The sequence below is a fragment of the Nicotiana sylvestris genome, chromosome 10 (assembly GCF_000393655.2).
Source record: "Nicotiana sylvestris chromosome 10, ASM39365v2, whole genome shotgun sequence".
Lineage (NCBI taxonomy): Eukaryota > Viridiplantae > Streptophyta > Magnoliopsida > Solanales > Solanaceae > Nicotiana > Nicotiana sylvestris.
In genome coordinates, this window is record NC_091066.1 from 1,672,079 (window position 1) to 1,695,362 (window position 23,284).

At 37.4% G+C, this 23,284-nt stretch overlaps 1 protein-coding gene across 1 annotated transcript; it reads right to left on the reverse strand.

The window, feature by feature from the left end:
• Positions 1–341: 341 nt before the first annotated feature.
• LOC104235671 (RNA-binding KH domain-containing protein PEPPER-like) lies at positions 342–10,663 on the reverse strand. The gene is made up of 6 exons (XM_009789484.2): positions 10,154–10,663; positions 7,510–7,759; positions 4,637–4,785; positions 4,277–4,552; positions 2,795–2,989; positions 342–698 (listed from the first exon to the last, which is right to left on the reverse strand). The coding sequence occupies exons 1-6, from the start codon at positions 10,589–10,591 to the stop codon at positions 522–524; spliced, it is 1,485 nt and encodes a 494-aa protein (XP_009787786.1). The 5' UTR covers positions 10,592–10,663; the 3' UTR covers positions 342–521.
• Positions 10,664–23,284: the final 12,621 nt, after the last annotated feature.

A 23,284-nucleotide genomic window follows, 5' to 3' on the forward strand; every position in this document is an offset into this window, starting at 1 on the left:
AGGCCCTTGAATTTATTTACTATTGAAAAGAAGAATCAGAGGATCCATAGAAATTGTAACACTCAAATATTCGAAATAAAAATACTACGATTGTTGCGATATTTTCGGTCTTGATTTTATTTTCTTGACGCAAATTTATTGTCTACAGACTTATCTACTCAAGTTTAGCAAACTTAGACGACGAAAAGTGCTCAAGGTGTTTGGAGGACGACATTAGTTTCACTACCAAACATACAGGAGAAATTTGGCAAAAACTAAGGAAACCCTCACCATTCTCTAGATGTTACGCAAAAGATGAACCAGAAGCATAAAGAGAATAAATAGCAACTAAGGAGAGAAAGTAAGCAGGGTGACAATGATAACTTTTATCTAGATCAAGTACCAAACACACTAAGTTTCGATACTAACTTTTCATTAGAATTTAAGAAAGTTAATTACATACATGAATCCATTTTAAAGTAGGGTTCCACAAGTTGTAAAAGAGAACCTTTCCCAGGAACTATTCTAAAGCCTACTCGCACTTAGTATCTAAAAAAACTGTTGTATCCTCCTATACTAGAAGATCCATACCCCCCTAAACGCTGAGATTGAAATGAAGATGATGAATAGGAGTCACTGAATCGTGAAAAAGAACCAAATCCAGGCTCACCCGTCCCATATATGCTCGGGGCTGGCTCTTTGTGGTTGCTAACGAACTCCTGCACAAAAGCAAGTGAAAAATTAAGCAAAAGCTAGTTAAAGAAATATGAGTCGTGCTTTATCAACATTTTTCCTCGTCTTCTTACTAATTTATCATATTTGTCTATTAATATTTTGCTTCCTCAACGTATCAATGAAACGTGTAGAGCCACCATACCCAGTGATAACGAGACCTCAAATAATTTCTAAATCAGCAAAAAGGGAAAGATATGGCTGCATTTTTCTATTTTCCTTAAAATACCTGGCTCAAGGTCTGATTTGATTCTACATCTATTTCTGGTTTATTCAGATAAAAAGGTGATTAAAGATTAATCAATTTAAACAAAATAATAACAACAACAACAACGACCCAGTATAATCCCACAAGTGGGGTCTGGGGAGGGTAATATGTACGCAGACCTTACCCCTACCCCGAAGGGTAGAGAGGCTGTTTCCAGGAGACCCTCGGCTCAAAAAAGCAATAGGAGATGATATATTAGTACCATAAAAATGCATAATAAAAATAACAACAATATATAAGAGATATGAAATACAGAATTATAATAAAAATAAGAATTATTATTAAACAAAATAATAAGCAATTAATTATTTGATAAAATACTTTTAGTTTTATTTTTGTTATTATTATTTTTATTTTGGATAATATTGCCTTGAGATGAGCATATATTGAGTAAAATGGTCTGTGAAGATACATACAACCGACCCCAACTTGTTTGGACAAAGGCGTATCTAGAATTTTAAGTTTATAGGTTTTCGAACCACTTTTTTATGCTAACTAGGTACTGGATGGATTATTTATACATATTAAGTAGATTTCATAACACACTTAGAAGGTCTGTGCCAAGCTACTGGTTCTGGTTCTGTCGAACACAAATTTAATAGTAGATCTGCCCGTGTTTGGGACTTAGATGTAGTTGTTGTAATTACTTCATATATAATGATTTTGTATACAACAACATCGCCTCAGTCCCAAACATGTTCGGGAAAAAGTGGAGAAGAAAAGTGATTTTAGTAAAACATGATAATTCTGCAAATAAAACTGATTTATTCAAAAGGTCTGATTAATTTAGACCAACAACCAAAACGGGCCATTGGTAATAAATAAATAGAATAAACTCCTTATGTCCTGGTGGAATCATACTTGGAAAGGTATTTAGTCACTGCCAAAGTAGCTATCGTGGGCTTTGGGGCGTTCTTGCAATCATTAAGTGCTTAGAGAGCTTCAAAGCAGCATGGAAGGAAGATCTTAAGTTCCATAATATACTCAAATGGATGTTTAAAGGAAGAGGACAAACCCAAAAAGAAGTTGGCCCAACTAGTTATTAATTCCAAATCTTAGCCTAGAAGGGTATTCTGGGTATTTATCTATGCCCATTGTAATAGCTAGCATAAATAGACTCCTTAGAATTTTTAGTTCATTAGTTTTAATGATATGGATTATTGAGGCTCTTGTGAGAGTTTGAGAAAGAAACCCTTATATCTCTTCAATTGAACCTCTCTTGGATTCTCCTAGGTATTTATTTCCATGTACCAGTTCAATTTCTCTTCTCCCTTTGGTTGAACCTAGTAACTGAATGCTAATTTGATTATTCTTGTCCTTCCTTTCTTCTAAATCCTCCCCTCTTCTAATTGTATCTCTATCTTCTAGTTTCTGACTAGTTCTTGAATGCTTTATTGAATTCCTTGTTTGTTTGAGTTTTCCTGATATCTATTTTCATCATCGTTGCTAGAGATTTCTCCACTGAGCCCACCTAGAGGTCCTCTCCCCAAACAAGGATATAATCCATGTGTATAGATTGCAACAACCTAAATTGCAGAGAGCTTAAGACCACAAAGTTTTGTTCTCAACACCCTAAAGGCCTAAACCACATAAAATTTTAACATATTTTGATCTTTTGTAACAGGTCCAAGAAAAGAAGTTCCAGAAAGAATATGATCAGGTAGAGTAGACGCATGAACGAATAACGACCAGCTAAAGGACTGTGATTGCCTGCTATAGACTTGTATGAAACAACAAATATTGTGTCCACAGAATATATAAAAGGATAGGTGAGGTGCATGGGGATGGTCTGACCATTAAAGATGAGCTCCATACCTGAATAAGCTGTTCGGCTGTTTGAACCTCTGACGAGGTACCCTTAATCTCTATAGTTATCTCTTCAGGCAAGCCTCTGCTCTCTTGCACAGTAAGAATTGCCCCACTTGTGCGGCGAATATATGCTATATTGGCTCCACCAATACCAATGATATCTTCAGCATACGACAGGGGTACTTGCATTACCTTTGTCATCTGAGAGGGAAAAAGAAGAGAGAGAAAGAAGTGATCCATATATCAGAGCTGATACAACGCACTAAATAGATTTAGGCAGTGGCCAAATCCTTAGGCTAATGGCAAAGCAGAAAGAAGGAATAGAACTGCTAGACATTCAAGTTTAAGAGCAGGATACTAAAACAGAATAGAATCCAGTAACACTTTACAAAAAATGAACTAAACATAAATTAACTTATATGAATCAATAAAATGCAGAAGCGAGCATGATGCTCATGCAAAAACTGAAAACAGCCCCACCCGACCACACCCGCTCAAAGAAAGTAAGAATATCTAGAGAAAGAAACAAAGGAGAACACAACTAGGATAACTTCCAATTAAAACCTGCACTCTTATTTCCTTTAACAGTGGTAGTCAAGCCAACTTGAGTTCACTTCAACGTAACCACCGGGTAGCTTCTAACTCTCACCATGATAGGTGTCAAGTATTCAGCCACCAAAGCTTAGCTAGATGGAAAAGTTGCATACGTTGTGATTCAAACCTTGAACCCCAAAGTTGTTGCTCAAACTATTCGACGTAGGGCACCCCTGGGGGGCTCTCCCACAAGAAGGTATTAAAGGTAATAAAATAAGTGGTCCCAGTTGAAGTATAAATACTCTCACTTTACCCACCAATATAAAACCACCAACAACAACAACAACCCAGTGTAATCCCACAAGTGGGGTCTGGGGAGGGTAATATGAACCTCAATCTCATGAACCTCAATCTCATGATTCGTTTTTAGTTAACTGATTTGATATCATAATTATACATCAAGAAAATATAGACTAAGACTCAAAATAAAGGATAATAAATAAACAGGACCTTCTTTTGTTTGCCGAGGGTCTCCCGGAAACAGCCTCTCTACCCTTCCGGGGTAGGGGTAAGGTCTGCGTACATCCTACCCTCCCCAGACCCCACTAGTGGGATTTTACTGGGTATGTTGTTGTTGACCTTCTTTTGTTTGAAACATCTCGTGAGCTTCATTTGATTATGCGCTTCAATATAATTACTGGGACTAAGGGCTATAGCCTGTTTCCAATACTCAGCTGCTTGATCGAACCATTCTTCAGGTCTTAAAATTTCAAGCCTCACACTCCCTTATTGAAAATTCATTTCACGCTATTTAATAGGTATACAGATTACTTCCATACGCATTGTATAAACATCGTTCTCCACTACATAATCGGACCAACATAAACCATAAAGAAACCTTAATTTCCATCAAACTAGCAGCTAATGGAGACATAGAGTATCCGTGAAACTGACCTGTGTTACAATGGGACCAGTTCGGCCAGCTACAGAAGTACGCAAGCCACCAAGTCCAGGATCCTGTCCATACAGAGATAGTGTAGAGGGCCGAAGCTTAGAGTCCAGAGTGGCTTCACGATCAAGGAAGTAAGTATCTCGGTTCATGGAAAGAGAATAATTAGAAACTGCCAGAGCTTGGGATGTAGGCGCAGGAACAGAAGGTGGAAAACTTGAGGATTGTGATTTATCGTCCCAGGACTCCACTGGCCGATCTTGAGAGATATTTGCATTGCACTGGCGGTAGAACATGTATTAGTAAAACACATTTGGCATTTGGACAATTATGCTTCAGCCAACAGTCAATAGTATCAAACTTACCGTCTTTTCAAATATAGGTATCACACTATGATCAACCAAAAACTTTCTCAGTTGTCCCAATACCGCCTCCAAAGCATCAAGCACCTTCAAGCCCTCTCCATGAATTTCAACAATTCTCTCATCTGAAGTGGCATAAGGAGGCACGTCATCTGGTAAATTCAGAAATTGTTAGAGGTTACCAAATGACTGAAGGTTTCATGTCATGCAAATAATAGCAAAAAACACCAGCGCACCATCGAGAATTACATCGAAATACACTCCAAGATCTAATCTTGAATGCAATTTCATAACCATAGTGAAATTGAGTTAATCTCCTATAATCTGGGAAAGAGAAATTCATCTCATACTTTGAAATCGTTTTTAGAAATTACTACAATTTTATATAGTGCATGGACATCTGTTATAATTCGGGGGAAAAAACTTATCTCTACATTGAAATCATTGTTAAGTTAACAACTAAGAAAGAAATGAGCTGCCTGGGAGCTCCATATTACAATGCAGTAGAAATAAAAACTGAGGTATCTTACCATTTAGAGACAACTGCTATCTATCAATCGCCCAAATAAAGATTTCTCTGCAGAATTTGAGCACCACATCAAACTGTAGACAGTGTGAGGATGCTTTTGCTTTTGCCCAAGTCACATTCTAGTTTCCACTATTAAGTCTTCCATATAGAGACTTCGTGAACAATAAGATTTACTCATTCACTACTCTAGAAAAATAAGAACCATCCCTGGAATACTTTGTGGCTCCTGTTCCCCCACCCCTACCACCATTGCAGCCCCACCCCACCCCTGCCAACATTGCAGCCCTTCCTCAAAGTGATCCTCCCCAACGTCCAGTTTCAACCACCCCTTACTCTCCTCCTGTAAGTCTCTGTAAGCCCCTCCCTTCTAAGCCCTTCCCAACCACCATGGCACAATTGAAAAGAAAGTTTTCTAATTCAAATTCACTCTAACGAAGTCCTTTTTTGCATATGGAATTTCTTCATTGTTATCTGGTATAACCATTAGCATTTACTTCAAAGGGCTCTAAACTGTGCAGAAGAGAATTAGTCCACTGTGATATACATCCTTTTCTACTTGAGCACCATCAGGCAAAATGTTCAAATCAATTATCTCTCACCTCATAAATTCAAATCTAGAAATATCACATACCCTTAGCTCTTTTCTTCGTTATTTAACCTTTATAGCCCATCTGAGATCCATGATCAGTTCTTTTTCATCTTGAAGGGAGGAGATGATGATCGATGGTGTTGGAACTTTGGGAGGCACGCACTCTCAATCAATCAAATTATACAAGTGCAAAAACGTATTCTATTACTTCACTCGACTTGACTTAAATAAAATGACAAAAATACATAGGTATTTATAGGTGTTCTTCAACATGTACCTTGTCTAATCCATGTATCATATTTCATTCTTTTACTCCCATTTTTCCAAATTTAGGCATCTAGTAATTCATGTATTATACAATTTCAAGTATCTAATTTAAACACTCAAAGTTAATAGATCTTCTCATCTATCAACGCAGCATTCAATTTTAAATACTCCTCCTTGAACCTTGTAGCTGATATCCCCAATACATTCTTCAACATCCCAAGTTTCTCTTCCTCAACTCTTCTTATTGGCTGTTCTCTTTTTCTTTAGAAAACTCCTCCTCTTCCTCCGCACATGTTTCCTTAGAACTATCCTAATTTGGACCGAGTTTGTCTTTCTTTACTACTTGTTACTAGAATTTTCCTCTTGACTAATACTCTCCTTTTTTCGAGCTTTTGCGACAGCTGGAGTTGGAGCAAACTATCTTCTTGACACGCATGCAAATTTTTGTTCTAGAGCAGTAGGAGATGGTATTTAGAATGGTCCACTTTATTGGGAGCCTCCTCAGATCTTCGTCAAGGATATTATTGCGACACTCAACCTTACTTGTATACAGTAGCAGTCATTCCCTTGTCTGCATAGGAATCACTTTCTTTAGAGCTATCACTTATCCTCTTTCATACTGGACCGATCACTTGATTCATCCTATTTCTTGACTACAGTCAAATGTACGTACACAATGATAAATAATGTTTTCTTTTTCAGATCTTCAAGAAGTTCTAATTCTTACAGATCCCTCAAGGAAATTCTTTAGGTTCCAAATGTTGGGAATTCGGAAAAGATGAGCATTCTCAACCAATCAAATATCTTGAAGACAAGTGAAGCGAACACTCAAGAAAATTTGTTCCACTACCAAATGTTGGAAATTCCAATACCAAATGTGAGGTCTAATGCTAGCTATGATTTGATTAATCTTGTAAGGGATTTATATGCAAGTTGAAAATGTATCAAGTTTCTAGTGCTTTTTCTTATAAAGTAAAATTTTTATTAATAAGGTACCAAGATGGTACAATAAAGTTAACAGAAAAACATCCAAATTACAACATCAGCAAACTATTCTCCCCCTCCTAACACCTCTAGAAAGTCTATAAATTGATTCAGTTAACATTTACACCAAAGTACAGAAGACACATATTCTTAATGTTAATAATGTTATTTCTATGTCCTTCAAAGCAAGCCTTGTTTCTTTCCAGCCATAAGGGCCATAGTTTCTAGTGCTAAAGAGCCTAAACTTTTTAATATTTGATTGAGACAGGTTTAAATAGAGCAACATTGAGAATTCATATAGTCAACCCTCAACTAGCCTGAGACTGAGGCGTAGTTATTGTTGTTGTTGCTTTATTGTATGACCAGCTCTGTACATTTGAATTTATTTTTGGCAAAAGTCATATAACCAAGAATCCAATTATTTGACACAAAGTATCATGAAAATTCTGTTGTGAACAAGACACTCAGATGAAAAGGCAAACAAATCAGTAAAGACAGACAGCTCACCTTCAGATAGCACTCGCAGGGAGGCACCAGATCTTTCCTGGATTGATTTGATTGTAGAACCTTGCTTCCCAATCAAGTGAATGGCTTGCGATGACACCACCAGTAACCTTAAAGAACAAAATGCTGCACCAGCAGCTACTGCTCCTGGATCGTCATCGCTTAGTCCAGCAACACGCTTGAATACTCTTAGAGCAGCATCCATTGCCGGTGATACTTGTGTGTCTGGATCTTCTCTTCCAGATATTAGGACCTGAAAATCATATGCAGGAAGTCAGTAAGGAGTGGTACAGCTTACCTTGAATATATAAAGTTAAATCATGCTACATTAGATACCTTCTAGACATGATTTGTTTTTGATATTTAAACAATAAGCCATGTTATACCAAAATCGTATAATACACTACAGTGTTAATTGTTTCAACACATGTAGACATTATTCATAAAAATAAAAATAAAACTTTATCATCCCAATTTACATGGATCTCTTTCTATTTTGAGATGATAATGCTTTATATAACTCCACTAATAAATTTATTTTATACAGAATTCACAACTTTCAAATTTCAAATTAAATGAGCTATTCAGATTTTAGATTTTAATGTGATACTTTATTTGTAATTATTGCGACAATAATATAATAGATAAGTCAAATTAACATATGGATTACAGTCAACAATGTCGACATGCTACTAAGTTGGAGATTCAGGAGAAAGAGACGAACAAGTGAAGTTTCTGAAGTGTCTCCTTCGGCAATCAAGTGGAGCATATGGGAAGATAGAAAAGGTAGAGGTTTGAGGGGGTAGAAAGTACCATTCTGGAGAGTACTGAAACTTTATAATTTCGACAAATATTTGGAGCATCCATACAGGCTGGATTAGTATATGTGAGTGGTTGCTCTTCATGTATACACACACACACAACACATATATATGTATATTTGCATGCCACTTGTCAGAACAAAATGGGGGCTTGCCCCTTTACATCAGTATAATTTCATTATTTTATCAAAAATTCCAAACAATATGCTAAACAAACATACAAAAAATTTCTAAAATATTATACCTTCTACATCTCAAGTAGATTCATTAAAAAACATGATTATACAAAACCTCAAGGAACAATCAGTGAAGAAGTCATGATTATCACGACTGCTTAAATCCATATGACTCATCTCCAAATAACAACAATGTCTAACGAACATCAGTTCAAACCAAAATTTCAGGAAGCTCCATCGACTATAAAATTAGACTTTTGCTTTCCTGCTCTCACCTCTTAGGAATTAACTATCAAGCTTGCAACAACTCGCATACCAACAACTATGCCTCAATCCAAAATAAGTTGGTGGTCAGCTATATGAAATCTCACTTCTTTCCTTAAGCTCAACTCAATATAATCGTCATAACCACAATATATAAAAAAGTGCAAGTGAAAAATAAAAGTTAAATATATCCAATACACACACACACACACACACATATACATAATAATAGTAATAATAATAATAATAATAGAATTCTCTAACAAGTCTAAGACCTATTCCCAACTAGTAGGTATCGCCAATATGGATCTTTTGCTTCCATTGTGTCCTATCTTGAGCTAAGTCTTCATTGATTCCAAGGATTTGTAGGTCTTTCGAAACAACTTTTTTCCATGTGATTTTGGGTCTACCTCGTCGCCTTCTAACACCTTCTACCCTGTCCCCTTGAAACAACTTGCATGGCTTAAAAATTCATTATTCATATATTCAAAGACAAACCTCCTTTGCTATACGTGACTATATATTCTTCTCATAATCTTAGTTTAATTAGTAAGGAGAAACCTCCTACCTAAACAGTAAATAAGAACAGAGAACACAAAGCTTCCAAGAAACTACCTAATGAAAGTTACTATAAAATGGATCCATTTTCTCTGTAGATTGATTAAGTAATCCGGTCAAAACAACGCATTTTCAGAAATGTTCCCTTGATGTCCCAGTAACAGACGTCTGCATACCCCAAAAAAAACCTAAAAGAGACTGCCATTTTAGAGGCAGACCCAGGAATTTATGCATTGCAAGGGGATTCAAAAAAAGTAGAGTGTCATACTTAGGGTTTGAACTTGTGACCTAAAACAATATTGAACCCCTTTACCACTGCACTAGGATCTTCCATTATGTCAAGGGGATTCAGCAGTTTATATATAACTAAGAGAACCGATTTTTCCCTATTTGTGCAGTATAATCATCAGACGAAGGGGTTCAATTGAAACCCCTTGGACATAGCTCCGCCCCTGGCCATTGTACTAGTCCGTTACTCTGCATGTGTCCGTGTAAATCCACCTGTTCTTACTCCATTGGCATATTCATTAGAGGGGATACTTTAGATTTCGGCTATACCATCAAAACTACAGTTTAGGGACAATTGTCTGCATTCAGTTCTACTTTTATGAACTTCTTATGTTGTCGTTTTCCCAGAAATCGTATCATTTTAACAACCACCCATCTCAACACATTCACTGGAAACTTTTAATATATGCACTGAAAATTGGAACTTTTTACCAATTAGAAACATTTAAATTCAAATAAAAGTCGCAGAGTAACAAAAATCCCTAGAAGAAATAGAAACTAAACGAGGCATGTATAATAATGATTGTAGTCATGACATACTATGCGATCGGCATTGCCGAGAGGGCCTTCGAGGACGCGAATACGAGCACGAGTCTCTTCACACATCTTCTTCACAAGCTCACCTTTACGTCCAATTATACTACCGACTTTCAGAACTGGCACTACTAGCCGAAACACGTTGTCTCCAGGCCATCCCGGCCATTTCAGCACAACCGCCGCCGCCGCCGCGTCTCCGCCGTTGTTATTGTTGTTGCTGCTGCTATTATTACCACTTCCTGCTACCGTTGTATCCTCGGATTTTACAGCGACCAATTCCGTGTGCAGTGGCTGTTGATTTGACAGCTGAAATGACTCGGTAGTATCCTTCGACTTTAAAGCGACTAATTCCGTCGGCGGCGGAATCACCGCAGATGGCGGCTGTTGATTTGACGGAGGAAATGACTCCGTTTGTGAGTCAGTTACTTCAGAAGAAACCATTTGATGAATGTGACGGACGGGGTTTTGTAGGGGTTTGAGGGAAAGGGAGAGAAAACTGCGGGAGTGAAGAACGAAAAAGAGAGTTTCTACTTGAGAATTGCTTTTAAAAAATAGTATTTTCGAAGAGAATCAGTTTGGTTTGGATAATCAGTCTGAAAAGCACTTTTAAAAAATAATTTAGGTTTGGCCAAGCTTTTTAGAAAGTGCTTTAAGTGTCAAATTACGAATAAGGACATGAATAGATTTACTTAATAATTAATATTATAAGTAAATAAATAATATCAAAATTTTGTTATTACATGCAATAATTAAAAAAAATCATTTTATTTAAGTAAAATATGAAAATAAAATTAAAAAGTACTTAATTCTTTTAATATAAATTAAATATATTAAAATTCCTGCAACAAATATAAAAGCATTCACCCCTAAAATCACTATATATTAGAAAGTTTCCTAAAAATAAGAAGAAATATTTATAAATTAATATCCTAAGTATTAGGTTTAAGGGTTATTTTGGTATATACTATATTTTGTTAAGGGTATTTTAGGTAAGAAGAAAAGTCAAAACTGCTTCTGCTTCTGATTTTGGAAATAAACTATTTTTTTCTGCTTCTGTGAAACTGCTTCTGCTTCTTCCCAAAAGCATTTTTTTTCCCAAATAAGCTTGGCCAAACACCTCAAATTAAGGGAAAAAAAACACTTTTTTTTATCTTGAGAAGCTTGGCCAAACAGGCTATACTTTCGATTCGAGGGTTTGGTTTTAAACGAAAAGAGGAACTGGACTGAGAATCAGGCTTAGGTTCCTTATGGTACGTTCTTAGACATTGTATTGATGTATTTTCGGCACTCAATTTCTTTAAATGTTACCAATATCATACCTATTAAATTTGTTATATTTTGGTTTTTCTACTTTTGGTTTAAAATTATTTGGCTCGATAACTTGGATTTGTCCCGTTTATTTTGCTTGGATAGAGAATTATAACTTTTCTTTTTTATCTTTAAAAATAAAAAATAAAAAATTGAACAATGCACTAAATAAAAGAAATCAATTCTAGAAAGTGAGTTAGAAGAACAGCATGAAAGAAATCAATTCAACGGGACTACTATCAGTTGTGAAATAAATGTAGTAATCTAAACACCAATGCAAAATAAAATTCACTACCTTTTTTTCCGAAAAACAGAGTATGCATCAATCAAACCCAATAATTAACGATACAAAACAAGATGAAGCCTCATTGACAATCCAAATGAGAAAATTCTCAAACCAAGAGACTTCATTAAGTAGTGAAAAAGTAAACTTAGCTAACTTATGACTATAAGTATTAAAATATCTACTTAGATACTTAAAAGACACACCAGTCAAGTATTGCTTAAGACCAAACATCTTCGCAAACAATATTAACCTTTCATGAAAGACCTATGTTTCTATTAAGCATTTGAACCATTGTTAAGGAATCAGACAAGATATGGTTTAGATGAAAATCTAGATTTTGTATAAAAATGAGATTTGACCACAAAAATGGTTATAGAATTTGGTAAAAATCATATATTTGACTTCATAAGGTTATGGGTAACAACTTTCTTCAAAAATTTCCGGAATCCGGGCACGTGGCCCCGGGGGTTAATTTTAGGAATCTTACATTTAGGGTTAGGTAATCACCTTAATAGTTGGAATATGAATTTTTGAACATGTATTGATTATTTTATACACTATTTCATTAGTTTTGGATTGTTCAGTACCGAATTGAGAGTTTGAGCATAATCTTGGACCGGAAAGTGGGCTTCGAAGCGAGCTGAGTCTCCTTTCTAACCTTGTACGAGGGAATTGTCCACATAGGTAAAATAAATGATTATGTACTCCTATTTGTGGGGGCTACGTACGCACGAGATAACGAGAGTCCGTGTGTAGCTACTATTATGCTATTGTCCGGGTAGTTTAGGACCCAAGAGCATGTTATACTTGGATTAATTGTGAACTTATTTTGCTTAAATCACATTGAATTAGTAAATGAATTTCCAAACTGATTAAACTTTATTTTTCTTAAATGGTTAAAAGAGGGTTGGCTTTCTTTGGAGAATTGCTCTGTGTGGACTTCTTGGTTGTCTGTTTGTGTGTGTTTATTTTTGGAGCGGGCCGAATGCCTCGGAAAATTAAATAGATTCATCTATGGTTCGCGTCATTCGACCCCCGGCAGTGCACAATTTACATTTCTGTTGGATCGGGCCGTACGACCTCGGCAGGTTATACGCATGCTTGTATGGCTTGCCTAAGAATTTTAAATGTGGATATTTGCCTTTCCTGGCCCGATATAAATTGATAAAGATAATGAAAAGTAAACCTTGAAAATTCCTTATAATTTGAGAAAGTGTTTACCTGCTTTCCAGCTTTATGAGTTATAATTGCTATGTAAATCTATGATTTTCCTCACATCTCCACTATATTATTATAGGACCGCTAGCAAGTGTCGAAGTCGACCTCTCGTCTCCACTTCTTCGAGATTAGACGGGATACATGCTGAGTACACATTGTTTTTGTACTCATGCTACACTTGCTGTGCATTTTTGTTGCACAGGCACCTGCACTTCTAGTGGCATAGTGGGCGTAGCTGCATGGTTGATACGAAGACTTAGGTAAGTTGCACTTCTTGAGACGACCCGCAACTAACAAAGTCTCTTTCAGATTACTGTAATTATTTTCTGTCCAATATTATATTCCAGACGATTGTTATATTACCTATTTCCTAGAAATTGCTCATACACTGGTGACACCGGGTTCTGGGAGGATTTTTGGATCATTCAAATGTTAAGTTTTGTTAAAGACTTCATGGTTATTTCTGTAAATTTCATTATTCGTTATTTAATTAATAGAGAAAAATGTTTTTAAACAATACTAAAATTGGAATTTAATTAAGTATTTTGGTTGGCTTGCCTAACAGCGGTGTCCGGCGCCATCACGACCCTTAGTGAATTTTGGGTCGTGACAACATGGTATCAGAGCACTAGGTTCATGTAGGTCTCACGAGTCATGAGCAAGTCTAGTAGAGTCTGGCGGATCGGTACGGAGACGTCTGTACTTATCTTCGTGAGGCTACAGGACTATTAGGAGTACTTCCCTCCTTGATTCCTCATCGTGCGATTTGATTCCTTGAGGCTTATGCCTTTGTTTCTATAGATGTGGCTTATGCCTTTGTTTCCTTGAGGCTTATGCCTTTATTTCTACTCAATCTTACGCGACGTGAATCGCTTGTTGTAAATTGAGAAATGAAGAATTGTAATGGTACTATAGATGTGGTGCGGGATGTTTCTCCCGGTATAGATGATGGGACTATTATCGTCGTCTTGTGGAAGGATATTCTATTGTTTCAGCTCAATAACGGTATTTCTGAGAGCTTTGAGGCTGGGCGCAAGTTGCCATAATTGCTATGAACGACTGTTACGCGGTATTGTTAAAATGGTACGATGTTTACCTACGTGTCGGGGCAGTGAATAACTTGAATGGAGGTTTACTTAGTGTATGATCTAGAGATTCGGTATTTTATTCCCGGCATGGGAAAGGTAATCGGGCTGAGAGTATTCTGGTTTGGGCTGATGGGTAACGAGACTTGGTGTTTTCGAGCGTGGCAGAATTTTCATCTGTGATGTCTTGTCGTCGTCCTCAATGGTATGTGTTAAGTTCGCCAGTGTGATGGTATTCTGCAATTCGCCTTTGGAGCAGGTTAATACGGGTCAGTATTGAAGAAATGACGGTCAGAGATTGCGGGGTGCGGCAATTCAGGATTGAATCGATGTTTCTAATATTGACGGCTTGAGAAAGATGATCTTCGGAAAGGTTTAAAGTTAGTAGCAATTTGTGGGTTCAAGTGCTACGAAGATAGATTTTACTTAAGGCAACAATTGAGCAGCAAAGGATGAGGAAAGACAGGTGGGAAGTGTCATCCGATGGTTAAATTTCCAAGGAAGCCAGGTGTAAGGAGAAAAAAGTCAAATCGTTGCTTAAAGAAGAGAGTTCAGCCAAAGTGGGAAAGTGGCTGAGTAGTATATGGATTCAGTGGCAGGATAATTACATCCTTGAGGAAAATTTGGAGTGATTTAGGAGATTTAGTGGACGGTGAATTGGGTCTACTGATTTAATTTGAAATATTGGCTATTATGCAGCGGAAGGTTGGATATGACGAAAAGGAGTTGCTTGATATGAAGAAGGATACAACATGACTTCGAATTGGAAGGTTGTTGTCGTAAATTTAAGTGATGTCCATGAGGGATGAATGGACTTGCGCAGCTAGAGAGTGAGCTCGGACTCAGGAGGGGTTATTGATGTCGTAGTGATTGTACCCCGTGCAACAACATTGGAAGATGTCGGGAAGTGATTTCCACAGGTGGATTATTCCCTGTGATCAGGTTAGCGGTTGCTTGGTTGGCGAAGCTTCTACGAAGAATTCTATTAGTTATACAGCAAAGAGATTAGCCGTGCGAATGTGGTTGATGGTTCAGAGTATAAAAGGGGGTCTTATAGAAGGGTTCCGAGAAATTTTGCGGTGGTTCGCGCTAGGTTATGTCAATAAGAGATAAAGAATTCTGGTGAGTTCCAGAGTTGGGTAATAGTGGCTTCAAGCTAAGTGGGAGAGTCCCACCGCCAATGATTTGGTTGCATGGTTAACTACCTGCGAGGCTTCTGGTTATTAGCATGTTTATGGGTTATTTCAGCTACGGGAAAAGAACATAAGTGGTGATTTGAGCAATGAATGGTTAAAGGTATGCTATGGTTGGCCTTATTGGCTCATGTTCAGTCTTGGGGGAAGGATTCAGGATTTATGCCTTGTATGGATGCGGGTTTCAAGGGAAGTGATTATGCCGGGTGCTTCGTCGAGAGGGTGTTCATGTGCTAGAAGATTCATGGAGTTGATTATAATCGGGACCAAGTCAGAGTGGATGGCTCTCAACAACGGTCCTAGTGAATTCAAAGAATTTAAAAATGTGGTGCCTAAGGATTCAAGCCCGCGGTATGGTTAAGAATCAAGTTTTTGTAGCAGATTATAATAAAAGGCTCGGAATGATCTATGATATTTTTGACTTGCAGTGTAGCATCGAGAGAAAAAAGGGAAAAAGACTTCGGATTCATAGAGGGATAATCAGAATGGGTGCATCAGTTGAAAATGCGAATGTACGTGCAAGGAGAGTATGAGGCGGTTCATGGGTTTGGAGACAATGTGGACTCATGGAATGGGGTCACTCAAGATGAGTGCGGATTTAGGTCGGTGATGTAAGGAATAGAGCTAATATTATCTCTAAGGCAAGTTAAGGATGAAGTAAAGGAAGTTAGATTGGTCAGCCATAGTTGAATTGGCATAGTGGTGGCGGTGCGCGCGAGGCTCGACGGCCGCCGTAATTGATTATATTTGGAAGTATACAAGTATTATCGCCTGTTATATGTAGGCGGATCCCGGAAGGGTTATGGTGGTTTAGACCACTACTTGAGAATTTGAATGTTCTACGGTTATGAGAACTTACTCGCGTGTTGCTATGGTCCTCTTTGAATGAGTTAAGTAAAAAGTTTCCAAGTGAGGAAGTGTTTATCATATTAGTGGTTCAGGAGTTATGATGAAGATCTTGTGCTATCGCATTTTGGCATGTTGGGTGCAGTGAGTGGTATGGAATTTGAAAGTGAGGATCAATGCTGTGGTTCGGTATTGACAAGGATGTCACGAGCTCAGATAAGTAGGAAAGGGATTTGAATGTTTAGAGTAAGCTGGTATTGTCTTCAATGTCACCTGAGATCGGTGTTTTGTGAAAAGGGCTTTTCATCCTGGCTAAGGTTTCTTGATCACTTTTCAACGTTACTACGGCCGGTGGTATGGATGTACAGACCTGTTATCTGTTACGGAAGGTCGTGGGAGCGTGTGCCACGGGAAGGTTGTATGAGTGTGGCATGTAATCACTTGATTGATTGAAGAATTAAACCAAGTGTGAAGATTGTGGTGATATCGTTAATTTGAGAATTGATGTATGTAGGGCACTCAATTTATTAGGTTGTGGACTGTGGAGGATGAATCCGGTTATGATGAGTACTCTTGTGTTATATGGGGAAAAAGGGGGTTATTATGGACCTAGGAAAGATTATTGACCTAGTTTGGTACGATTAGAATCGACTTGGTATATGTGAATGGATTTAAGTATGAATATTGGCTCTATATCAGGCCGGATGTGTTCATTTCAGCATAGCGCTCCTTATGGAGGAGTATTCGGATGTTGGATATTATTTCGCCATCGGATATTTCATGTAATGCTATATTGTATCATGTGAGTTGTGAACGGCTCAATAATTTTCTTATTGTTTTTAGGTTCCGCATAGCGATGGTGTTATGTGAGCACTGAGCAGGATGGCTCTTTAGTTTCAGAACATATATCGCACCTCAGTTGTGCTTGAGTTTGTTAGCTTATGGCGTTATATGTCTCCCCATTGATGGTATTATGCACTTAGCATGCTTGTGACCAATATTCAGTATTTTGTTGTAATGAACAATTTAGCTCGGCGTGTATCTCTTTATGTTAATTTTATGTATGGAACGGGTGGCACACCGCCATGGGTATGTTGTTTGGATCGGGTTGCATGCCGCAACAGTGTGATATTGAGTATAGTTCCCTATACCTGTTTTTATGTGTTTTGTTTCCCATTTTCTGAGGAAAGTTCATTTTAGTCGTGTGAGTTGAGTAGTCCCTTCCTGAGTTCATTTTCCTTATGTATCACGTTCGAGCTTGCAGCCTATTGGCACGTTACGGCATCATATGGGACTTTTGATTATGACCGGGGTGGCTTATTTCCTGAGCAGTTCGTACTGGGTGAGACGAGATTATTGGATTTAGAATCGGTACAGTCGGATTATATGAAGTATATTAAAGAGCAAAGATCATTATTTGGTTCAGAATGAGGTAATGGTTCTTGTCAGAAGTATAGACTCAATGATTTGTTGACTTGGCAGTTGGTTATAAATTTAAACACATCTCTTCTGTCGTGGCGATATTGCGAGAGTTGGAACAAGACTTATATATATCATGAGGTGCATTATAAGCATCAGATTCGGGGAATGTTGGTTATTTTTATCAGAGAATATTATTATTGTCCTGCGAATGATGTGGTGCATAGTGAGAATTCAACAAAGGTATGCAGACATGTTCTGGTACCTCGTGTAGTGATTGATATGGTGTTCATATATTGGAAGCAGGCCTGCCGGATAATTCTGGATGTTGGAATTGGGCTCTAAGCTTATTTGCTTGAATAAAAGGAGATATCTTCAGAATTGATCGAGCTAATGTGCTCAGCTGAGTTGTGTCGCGCCCCCTTTTTCTCGCGAAATCGGGCTTGTGCCATTTTGGGAGGACAACTCGTTCCCTTTTGGGAATTGGGTTTTGGAATTTTGAAGAGCCGCCACCTAATGATTAAAGTGCATTAGGACACTAAGAAGGGTTTGAGTTGAAGAAACTAGAGTTCGGGTAAGGGCTAGAAATTACCTCGAGGGGAAGGTGTTAGGCACCCCTAAAGATCCACTAGTGTGGTTCCCGACCATGTTACAATTGTGACTTTACAAATAAGCAATTAAGGCTCAAATAAAGGGAGTTTTCGCATAATTTTGCAAGTAAATTGGAAGTTTGAAAAAATAAGGAAGGCAGAAATTTTTTAGGAAAACGATTTTAAACAAGTCTGAAAATAAACATAAACCAGTAAAGGGAAGGGGGTGCTAGGTTTATGAACAATATGGATCACATCAATGCAATACCCAGTAATCACTCCTCAAGAGAGGGGCTACATGAGGTATTAGCGCACCGATCATCATATCTATATCTACCTTTCCCACCCCGTTAAGGTATTAAAGCGCGAAATAGTATCATTACTTATTGCATGTTATTACCATTCCCAATCCTATCAGTCCCGGAGGCATATGTGACTATTAATCCTAAAGGGGAGGGAATTGGGGCTTTTGCAGTTTTAGAAGGATAAAATTCTAATGCGACATTCAAAACATATACAGCAAGTATTGGGAAAGCAAGTAAGCAGGTATGGCTCAAATAAACCTCCTTAAATCAAAGAAAAGCATATAGTTTAGCATGTCTTACTCGTACTGATTAGGTCTGAATTAAACTTAAACATTAAGGCAGGCTGGTTTGTCACATATTTTCAGATAAGAAGTCCGAATTAGGCCTACATGCTGGTTGTAATTATCAAAGACTGATGTAGTTATAGTTTTACCCTAAAGCTTGCCTAGGTGTTAGACGGAACCGATAGGCATGATATCTATTAGTTTCAGAAGTAGAGAAGCAAACTGATTGCAGAAAAAGAATTGTCAATTACACGTAAGATCTACAGGCGTTAAACATTGTTGCTACTGATTTTAGACTTATAAGCGAGTTGACGATTCAGGTTTGGTTGATAGCTCCTATAGGCATGCTTTCTAGGCGTTACTGATTTTAAGCGTTGTTATTGTCATGCAGAAATCCTATAGGCAGGTCATCTATATGCAGTTAGTTATTTAAATCCTATAAACGGGTTTGCCTAGTGACAGATGCATATGCAAAATGCAGGAAGTCCTATAGGCATATTATCTATATGATATGCAGGATTTCAGAAAACAACTTATAGACATGGTATCTATATGAAATGCAGAAAAACCTATAGCCATGGTATCTATATGAAATGCAGAATTTCATAAGTATAGTAATTCCCTATAAACATGGTATCTATATGAAATGCAGAATTTCAGAAGTATAGTAATTCCCTATGAACTTGGTATCTACATGAAATGTAGAATTTCAGAATTACTAGTATAGTAATTCCCTATGAACATGGTATCTATATGAAATGCAGAATTTCAGAAGTATAGTAATTCCGTATGAACATGATATCTATATAAAATGCAGAATTTCAGAAGTATAGTAATTCCCTGTGAACATGGTATCTACCTCTTGGCATGCATGATTGGCCCTTCCTTTTTCACTAACACCCCAGCAGTTTATTACAAGATTATTACAGACCAGAATGGATAAAAAAAGATAAAAATTACATCATAAATTAAATATTCCAACCAAGGAGAGCCTAATTTAGACTCCAGTTCTGAAATATGAAATAAACCAACTTCCAAAGATTAGATTTCCAAAGCCATTCTCTTATTTGGGATGTGTCACAATTCAAAGGAGCTTCAAAAACTCCAGGAAACGCTTACACCTCAAATATCATTGTAGAATCAGATTATAGTGTAGTGTGGAAGGGCCATCCCTCAAATGTCCATGTTTAGAGGGAACTCAAGGTCCCAAGGCAAGGCTCATAGGAGGGGGGCAGAACTTAGAGGCTAGAAGTAAGTGCAAGTGCAATAGAGGGGAATTAAGGGAAGTCTAGGGTAAACTGGTTGTCATACCCAACGATAAGGAATGGTGGCACACCCCAACCAGTCTACTAGGCCACATTTTGGGAGTTAGGATCCATTGAGGATCAGGTTCAGACCTGAGCAGCAATTTGGATACTACCAGGCCATAAACCTTAACTCAAACACATAGAAGGGAGCATAGATATGGGGAATTCACAAAAAATAGCAGATGCAAAGAGAGAGTAGCATATTCAATACAGAATATGAACAACAATGTAGACAAGAGTGTAGCAACTGTAAGGTAAACACATAGGGATGATGCTGGAATCAAAATTAGGACATACTAGTTTTAGGGAAACAAATAAGTGAAAGCAGAAATCTTGTAAACCAAATTGCAAGCAAGCAGTACAAAAGATCTCAGAAGAGAGTAGAGAATTGAAAGAGTATTGTAATTGAGTGTGTGTGTGTAAGAGTATGCCATTCGAAGTGTGTTCAGGTGCAGAATGGTAGTCCCGTTTTATAGTGCAGAAAACAAGTAAGAAAAGGTAAGGAAATAGTTTGCAATCAATCACATAAAGTTTCCCTTTGGTTAAGGGATTCTGATTTCGAACGGGTATAAGACAATTAAGGAAAGAATTTGATTAAAACCTTTTCCAAAGTAACATAATAAGGGTAAATACATAGGGTTTATTTAAGGCAAAAGTCCAATGGTACATTGTTTGTGAAAAATAAGGAAAGGGAATCAATCAAACATCCAGTAAAAATCAAAGTTGAAAGCTTTGTTCTAATGAACCAAGTCAGGAAAAGGGTAAAGAAAGGTTCAATTAGGGAAAAATCAGTAACAATCAAGTAAACACCATTAAAGGAATTCGGAATCAATTAATAATTGGCAAAACCTTTTGAAAGAAGAGTTCTCATATATAAAGCACACAAATATGTGAATCAAGAAAAGACTGTCAAATTATATAGAAGAGAGTTTAATCGAAGAGAAATTCAGAAACATAAGCAAAGAGATACATGTTCAATTTGCAGACTCATAGTGAGTCATAGAGTACAGGATCCCAAAGTGGAGCCTTAACTCGAACACAAAAATCAAAATCGTCTAAGGAAACCCCCAAATCCTAGGGTTTCAAAATTGAATCGGACATGGAAGTGAGAAAGCAAGTCATTTGTTTCAGAGTCTCAACAAAACAAATTTGATAGCATGTTTGAACGACAAAGGAAGAAAAATCATGAAGAACATATTTGAGAAAACTCGGAACCTAAACAGGTTCAGAAGAAGGGGATAATACAAACGTGAACACAAGTAGACAAAGCATGTAAGAACATGAACAGAGTCCAGTAAACAAAATCAACTAACTTAACGATGAACACACATAGTAAAAGAGTAAAGGAAACTATGTAAGGATTAACAGGAGTAACATGCACAGTAGAAAAGAAAAGGTAGAAGATAGTGCATGCGTAATAAAAAGAAATCACACGAGCACGGTATGGACAAACACACATAAAGCAAAGAAGAAGAAGAACCAGCAAGATTTTTCCCAAAAATCCTTTCAGAAACCCTAAAGTCGAAGAGAAGTAATTTTTGAAAGAAAATTGGGGAAAATATTTAAGAAACTCAGGTAGAGAACAGACATATACAAGATCTTAAAAATAATTAGAGAGAACCTCGAGTAACTAGGATTTCAGAGAAACCCTAGAATGAGAAAAGCCTGGAAAAGTTCGATCCTGAGTCAGATAAGGTCAGAGATAGGCTCCTAACGCTCAGATACGCCGGAGCAAGGCCGGAGAGGCCTCAAAACCACGGATCTGAGAAGATATGAACAGACATCGTTGAGGTCAGACCTTGAAACTTCGAACACCCAAGGTTTAAGGGTGAAGGGAGGTTGGTACAGACCATCCTTGGCCTGAGAAGCCATGGATTCCGGTGAGGTTATGGTCGGAGAGGACGAGAGAGGCTAGGGTTCCAGGGAACCTTCGAGAGAGTTTGAGAGAGGGAGTGTATCCAAAGGCGGCTACAAGAGAGAAATGGGGGAATTAGGGTTGGGTTAGGTGAATTAAAAAGGAAAGGGGTAATCGTGGCCGTTGATCAAAAGGATCAACGGCCTGGATTAAAAGGAATCCGGGTGGGTTGGATGAACGGGTTAAGGGGCTGGGTTAAATGGGATTGGGCTGGTCCGATTTTGAGTTTGAAATTGGGTCAATTTTAGGCTAAAATTGAAAATCAAATGGGGCTACAATTGAAACGAATTGGGGCTAGATATTAAATAGCCAGTTTTCCCTTTTTATTTTATAAAATAGTAAAAAATTATTTTAAAAACAAATTAAGAGCACTGAAATAATTAATAATATATAAATACTAATTTAAAAATATTAGGACCAATTTTATAATTATAAAATACTATTAATTTTAAAATAGGCTAGAATTGATATTATATGCAATTTAGTTTTTAAAATACCAAATAAATTTGTAAAAATATACAAAAATTACTGTTACACCTCCTTTTCACTACACCCGCAAGAGCGTAAAGGAGTTTTTCCAATTTAAGTGACAATCGAAACGGGATTTACTATAAAGATTCAGAGTCGTCACTTGGGAAATTAATGGTGTCCCAAGTCACCGGTTGAATCCCGAACCGAAGAAAATATGATTCTGTTAACACTCCGCGAACCAGAAATCCGAGTAAGGAATTTTGTTAACCCGGGAGAAGGTGTTAGGCATTCCCGGGTTCCGTGGTTCTTGCACGATCGCTCAACTGTCGTGTTTAGCTTATTTATCTGATTTTATTACATGATGAACCTATGTGCCGATTTTACTTTTAATCGCTTTTTATTTAATTTTTATAGTAAATTGAACGTCATTTAAAACGTGTCTTTTGATTGCGCCACATAAAATGCACCTGCAATCCTGAACACATTATATTCAACGTTTTGAGATTTGATTTGGGTCACATGAAATGCACACCCGAGTTTAAGAATGTAATTTTGTTAAAATCGCGCCTAAAGTGACTAACGCGGTATTATCTTTTGGGAAGGCCGTGAAATTCGCTAATCGGCCCATCCCAAATTCTAAATATTTAATATAACATTTTATTGAGGGCCCCGCAATTTGCGTTTTATTTGACAAGACTCATCTCATTTATTATTTAAAGGGCAAACCTAAAAGCAACTATAATTTTCTATTTCTATTTGTATTTAATAATAAAGGAAAAGTCCTAATTAACATTGATAAATGGATGCTCAGTGGGGACAGCCCAAGAATTGCCTTAGGGAGTGGGCTTCAAGGCCAACCCATGCAAAAAGGGGGCTGAATCAGCCTTGGCGACATGAGTAGAAGAAT

Coding starts and splice junctions, on each gene's coding strand:
- LOC104235671 (XM_009789484.2), bottom strand. CDS start 10,591: ATGGTTTCTTCTGAAGTAACTGACTCACAAACGGAGTCATTTCCTCCG. Junction 2,990..4,276: donor CTGGTCCCATTGTAACACAG/GTCAGTTTCACG, acceptor TTTCCCTCTCAG/ATGACAAAGGTAATGCAAGT. Junction 699..2,794: donor CAGCCGAACAGCTTATTCAG/GTATGGAGCTCA, acceptor GCTTTTGTGCAG/GAGTTCGTTAGCAACCACAA.